Here is a 6299-nt window from a genome sequence, read left to right as displayed (position 1 = left end):
GTATTCGCTCGCCCGCCTTAACATGCATACGAACGTACGAGTATTCTTAATCCAGTTTGATCTTGGCCCCGCCCCCTTTGCAGCAATAACAGCTTCAACTCTTCTGGGAAGGCTTTCCACAAGCTTTAGGAGTGTGTTAACGGGAACTTTTGACGGGCACTTGTGAGGTCAGACGCTGAGGTTGGACAAGTCTTTGCAGTCCTCGTTCTAATTCATCCCAAAGGTGTCCTGTCGGTTCAAGGTGCAGGACAGTCAGGTTCTTCCACACCAAACTCGCTCATCCATGTCTTTATGGAGCTTGCCTTGTGCACTGGTGCAGGAACAGGAACGCGCCGTCCCCAAACCGGACTTATTGGACAGGTGGCATCCTATTACGGTACCACACTCCTGAGAGCGACCCGGTCTTTGACAGATGTTTGTAGAAGCGGTCCGCATGCCTACGTGCTTGAATGTAACCCTGGATGTGATTGGAACTTTAATGATTTGAATGGGTGAGTGAATACTTTTGGCAGTATAGTGTACATCTGAGCAGTAAAGGGTTAAGTGCCTTGCTCAAGTGGTACCAACAGTGGTACCATGATCATGGTGGTGGGGTTTGAACCTGGGACCTTCCGATTAGCAAGTCCAATGTCTTAATCACTGACCTACAAGTAATACAAATCAAGCCGGTGCTGATTGGCGTGAGAAACCGGTAGCGAGTCAAAACAGAAAATGTGCGTAATGGATCATTTCCACTTTTTGGCCAGGATTATATCGCTAATCATCATATCAACTGTCCACTGAGCGAGAGAGAGAGAGAGAGAGAGAAGGGAGGGGAGGAGAGGGGGAGTGAATTGAAGAGAGAAAACAACCTGTGAAATCTCCACTCTTTCTCCAGCCAGGGGATTTCAAACTTAATTTCACACAAGATAAACTCTGTCACTTCTCTCCTTCTCTCTCTCTCTCTCTCTCTTTCCCCTTTTGCAGACTTCCCGTGGTCAATCTTTGAAGAGCTGACTGTACCAGGCTTGCTAATCACATCCTCTGGGCATGGAATGTGAAAAAAAAAATATATATATATATATATAAATGAAAAAAATGGGTAAATATGAGAACAAGCACAGAACATGTGAAGCTGCTTGAAGACGGATACATGAAAGAGAATGTGCGTGGATGGATAAGGCTCGGAGGATTGGGGCTGTGTGTGTGAGGGTACGGATGTGATGTACAGACGTAGAACGGAGGCCGTGCATTCTTTCAAGCTGGAGGTTGTTGATTTTTTTTTTTTCTTTCTTTGGATATGGGGACGTTTCTTTTTTTTCCCGTTTATACTGTATAGCGTTCCATTTCTGTACTTATTGCAGCCATTCCTGAGAGCTTAATGAATACTACCTGCTTGCCGAGCTGTAACGTCGTCTTTGTTATTGGTTTACGATCTGGTTTATTACTCTAGTCCTGTTCGGTGATCGCTCTCTCTCTCTCTCTTTCTCTCGCACAATAACTGTCGTTGTATTTTCTGACGCCCTGTGTAGCATTTATTAAGGTTCGAAGAATGACTGCAATTTTATTTATTTATTTTTTTCAAGCCAAGTGTGTTAAATGTAGCCTATTTCCCATGGCTCTGTATTTTGACTGTTCTGTTTTATATAGCTCTGACCCTTGGCAACAGCGACGCGCCGATGTTTACAATCATAAAGCCCATCCATCCGGCTCACGCTAGAAACGCATCGACACAAGACACACGTATGATGTGTCCCTCATTAATGTTTACAGAATTGTAGATGCACATTTGGTGAATGTATGATTATTATGATGATTATATACAATGGCAGACAACAGTGTCGTCCTGAGAGAAACAGAATGGAGTCTTAGGATGGAGTGTTGAGATTCAGGACAGAACTTGTGCGAAGTTGAAGTGTGTGAAGGTTTACAAATCTTATCTATATAGAGCTGCTCTTAGGAAGGGATTCGGATTTTTAAAAGCCATGGATCGACTTTGGAAATGTCGTGATTTAAATGCCGATCCACACAGTGTGCCCGAAATGCCACGACGTAGAGGTGTAACTGTGGACGTCTGTGACACAAATCGAATTGATCAGCATGAATGCGTAATTGCATGCCGTTATATACAGACACACACTCAGCCACAGCCATTACAACACCAGCTATCACCCGACTCTATCCTTTATCTCTCGTCACAATGAACAAGACAAGGAAATTATGTTTTTTTTGTTTTTTTTTTGGGTGAGACCTTTCCGACTGCAAGACAAATGACCAACGTTGAATATTCACGCAGCTCAATAAGAGATCATTTGGGCAGCTAAGTCAGGCATTATCATACCGACAACTCAAAAGACCTCAAATATTTGCTGCAGCAACAGAGATGAAGGGTGTCAAAGGGCTGAAAGTGTTGCAGAAGACAATGGTTACGAGACGAAATCTATTCCCAGACCTGCCAACATCAGTATAAAAAAAAAAGAAGAAAAAAACGTAAGTACGTCTTCTATGTAACTCTTTCACAAATCACTTGCCTTTTGTCACTAATAGAAACCGTGAAATGGTTCCACATGGCTGACATTTTCCCTCTTAATCTGCTGCTCGAACTGTTTAAACAAGTCTGAGCACAGGCTGATGCAGGAGCGCAGAGCAAACAGCCTTTTTAATATCTGGATTACTACTAGTAGCATTATTTGTAGAGAGTTACAGTACAGCTGAATCTTCTTTGAATTTTTTTTTTGTTGTGTGTGTGGTTAGAATTTTCATCCTTTATAGCCGATCCCAGTAAGTTAAGTTAACAAGAGATGGCATTTTTTCTTTTTCAGTACTTATACAGAAAAGTCCTGAGAATCTGCCTTTGAAACTAATAGCATCTGACATTGTTCTCTGTAAATAATAATAAAAAAAAGGCTTCAAATGGTTTTATTCACTTATATACAGTACTGTGCGGAAGTCTTAGTCACTGTTTTTTTTTTTACTACAAACTTTGTTTATGACTTTTTTGTTCATCAGTATTCCTAAAAGAAATTAAAAGTTAAAGACTTTTTTTGCCAGAAAAGGAGGCAGCATATTATAAAAGTGACCACTTTTTAGACAAAAAAAGAAGAACTGTGGCTGGTTTTGCAGGATGCTCAGTCAAACTTAGAGCTGATTTCCTTAGAAAACCGCTCAAATTGTACCTGAGACTAAAGCATCCTTAAAGCATAAATTGTTTTATACGAATTTCTCTAATTTTCTTTTTGATTCTGTTAAGCTACTTTGCGACAATGATTATTGATAAAAGCATTATATAAATAAAATGTAATTAAATTGAAAATGTCATCACAGAAAATACTGACTGTTTCATTAATTACTTTTTTTTGTAACATTCCTGCTCTATAGCATTTATCTGTACAGTACAGACTTTTGCACCATACTATATATACACACAGTAAGTGATTTTAAAAAATGTATCACTTACAGTGCATATAAAAAAAGGCTTTGTTTTTTTAATATGTAAAATTTGCAATCAATGAGAAACCTAAAAATAATGGAGAATTCTAAAAATTAAATATTCATGAAACTGCATGCTTACTTTCTTTGTTGAAAATTCTAAAAACCTATTTTTAAATGTCCAATTTTATATGTGAAAAAATAAAATTTTTATTATTATTATTCATTTTTTTAATTATTATTTTATAATATCACCAACATACTAATCACCGGCCTGATCACCCAAACGTTTCTCACTTGTACTTGTTCATGCCTTGGGTTTTTCTTTAATGCCTGAAAGATTTAAAAAATAAAATTCATTCCTCTGAAACTGCTCAGGTCCAAGCACTGTACTGAAAATGGGGGCCAAACACTTGCCAAAAATATGAGCCAAAAAAGCCTGGAGAACTATTCCTCAACACATCATTCCAAATACAAGAAAGTCTGGCAATTTGGCAGCAAAAGATAAAGAAATAAGGGGGGGCGGGGGGGCTCAAGACTTTTGCACAGTACTGTATATTAGTATAAAACTAATAAAATCATCCAAAGAAGAAGAGAAATTTATAAAGTCTTGTTACATAATCAGTCCAAAAATCTGTGACATTAAATAGTTTTTCCCCCATTTAAAATGGGAAATTAGTAGAAGCTTTTACTATTTTGAAATATTTTAAACGAAGAAAGTGAACTTTAAATCTCTTAAATATTTAACACTGGGAATTCTGCTTTATTTTTAGGTTTCTACTTAAATGTTGGTTTGAGTATGTTGACCACTTGGTACAAAAGTTACAATTTTTCTCATGTCTAATCTCACCTATTGAAGCATGTGATCAGACGACACACTGGTGGATTTATTCTAAAACGAATCATATAATTTTACGCAAACTTCTAGAGTCCGTGCCGGCTCGAGTACACATTGTCGTTAATCCAAAAAGAGGCGTTCCAAATCCTAGGAAACTCTGAAATTCATGTAAATATTTTTCTTTTTACACAAGAAAGTTGTCAGGTAGAGTTTGTAATGTTGAAAATGTATTGAAGAAGAAAAACAGAAGCAGTTTCAATAAGTGCTTTCAGCCTTTTGGACTCCACTGTGTCGAAACATTTTCAATTCCAACAATATATTTTTAGAAACTCAATGAGACAATATTTGATAAACTTTTTGTTCTGATATCTGATCCAAAATGTAGGTTTTTTCTAGAATCAGCCTGATACCAGTTCTGTCTGTCAGATCAGTGTTATCAATGTAGCTATCTGTTGTTCAATTTATACTTGCCTAACATTAGACGAGCTGAACATCACTAATCAACCATAGCATTAAAACCACTGACAGGTGAATGTTGTTGTTGATCTTCCGGCTGCTCCCGTCAAGGGGTCGCCAGAGCGGACCATCTGATCCACACAACAAGTTGGCACAGGTTTTACGCCAGATGCCCTTCCTGACACAACCCTCCTATATCATAGGGGCTTGGGAACTGCGTGGAAATCGAACCTGGCCCTTCCACGTATCACTTACAGTATATAAATTAGGCAGCAAGCAGTCAGTCTTCAAGGAGGGACAACCTATAAACAAGAGACAAGCGCCCAAGTGCATGGGAGCAAGGCGAGTGGGACCAATGCGACAGAAGAGCTACTGTTAAAAATGGCAACTGCTGACTGAAACCACCTACAGTAGGCACGAGAGCATCAGAACTGGACCATAGAGCAATAGAAGTCGTCTGACGAATCATGTTTTCTTTTATATCATGTGGATGGCCATGTCCCTGTATGTCTCTTAAGTGAGGAAGAGATGCGTCTTACCATTCGCGTAAATGTTATTTTAACATGTACCACCAACCTTAACTGACCCAAGTACAACCCTTAATGGAAAGGCTATTCCCTGATAGCAGTGGCCTCTATCAGCAGGATAGTGCACCCTGACACACTTGATAAAAATTGTTCTGGAACGGTTTGAGGAACATGACAGAGTTCTGACCTAATGTTCTTACAGTAGATCTCAATCAGATCGAGCGTCTTTGGGACGTGCTGGACTGACACGTCCGGTCCAGGACATAAAAGATCTGTTACTGAAAACTTTGTGCCAGATACCACAGAGGTCTTGTTGAGTTCATGTCTAAGCTGTTTTGGTGAGACAAGGAGACCTGTACAATATGAGGCAGGTGATTTTAGTGTTATGGCTGATCGGTGTAAAACCATATATTTCATAGGATGAGATTGGAGGACAGGGAAGGACATGGTTTCCAAGTTTTTAAAATGTCTTGTCATTTCAGCTATGTATGTAAATTAGCTCTTCTGCCATCGATATTGTCGAGGACGCGGCGCACATTGGAGTGATATCTTGCCGGTACAACGCAGAGCTCCTACACAAAATGGTTGGCAGGTCTGCTTTTCTCATCTTTGCATTAGCAAACTGCTAAAACATCATTTACGAAGGAGAGCTTTGTAATTCAACTCCCCAGAATAAATTCATCCACTTCCTGCTCTAACTCAACCTAATTTAGCAATCAGCTGATGATAAGTAATATCAGATAAACGCGAGATGATAAAAAAAAGTAAACAAAGAGGACAGATATCAGAAACACTGGAGACTGCAGAATGCATCTTCTTACAGGTTCTGTAGTGAAGTGAAACCTTGTACAGAACTGAATGAAAGGGCAAAATCTTTTTTTTTGTGATGAACAGCTGTTCTGGTCTTTGCCTTGCATATAGACAATTTATTATCGTTGTGTTATATCTCATCTGGGACAAGTTCAATATGTGTTACAAATGTGTTTTAAGTATCAGCAGTTTAAAGCACTTTGGGTAAGAAACATTTTATCTCGCGAGCTCAAAGTTCACAAAATCCACATTCCTTCTAA

General features: G+C 39.0%; 1 protein-coding gene across 2 annotated transcripts in view; it reads left to right on the top strand.

Annotated features, from left to right (window-relative positions):
* The window catches only part of pianp (PILR alpha associated neural protein), a 7531-nt gene extending 4825 nt beyond the window's left edge, over positions 1 to 2706 (top strand). For both annotated transcript variants that reach the window (XM_053493765.1, XM_053493764.1), the window contains one exon: positions 967 to 2706. In XM_053493765.1, the coding sequence (XP_053349740.1) occupies positions 967 to 1040 (74 nt within the window). In that variant the 3' untranslated portion in view covers positions 1041 to 2706. The remainder of the gene's footprint in view (positions 1 to 966) is intronic.
* Positions 2707 to 6299: the final 3593 nt, after the last annotated feature.

This window comes from Clarias gariepinus, chromosome 4 (assembly GCF_024256425.1).
Source record: "Clarias gariepinus isolate MV-2021 ecotype Netherlands chromosome 4, CGAR_prim_01v2, whole genome shotgun sequence".
NCBI classification, from domain to species: Eukaryota; Metazoa; Chordata; class Actinopteri; order Siluriformes; family Clariidae; genus Clarias; species Clarias gariepinus.
The sequence above is the reverse complement of the archived record's forward strand: the minus strand, read 5'-3'. Positions and strand labels throughout refer to the sequence as shown.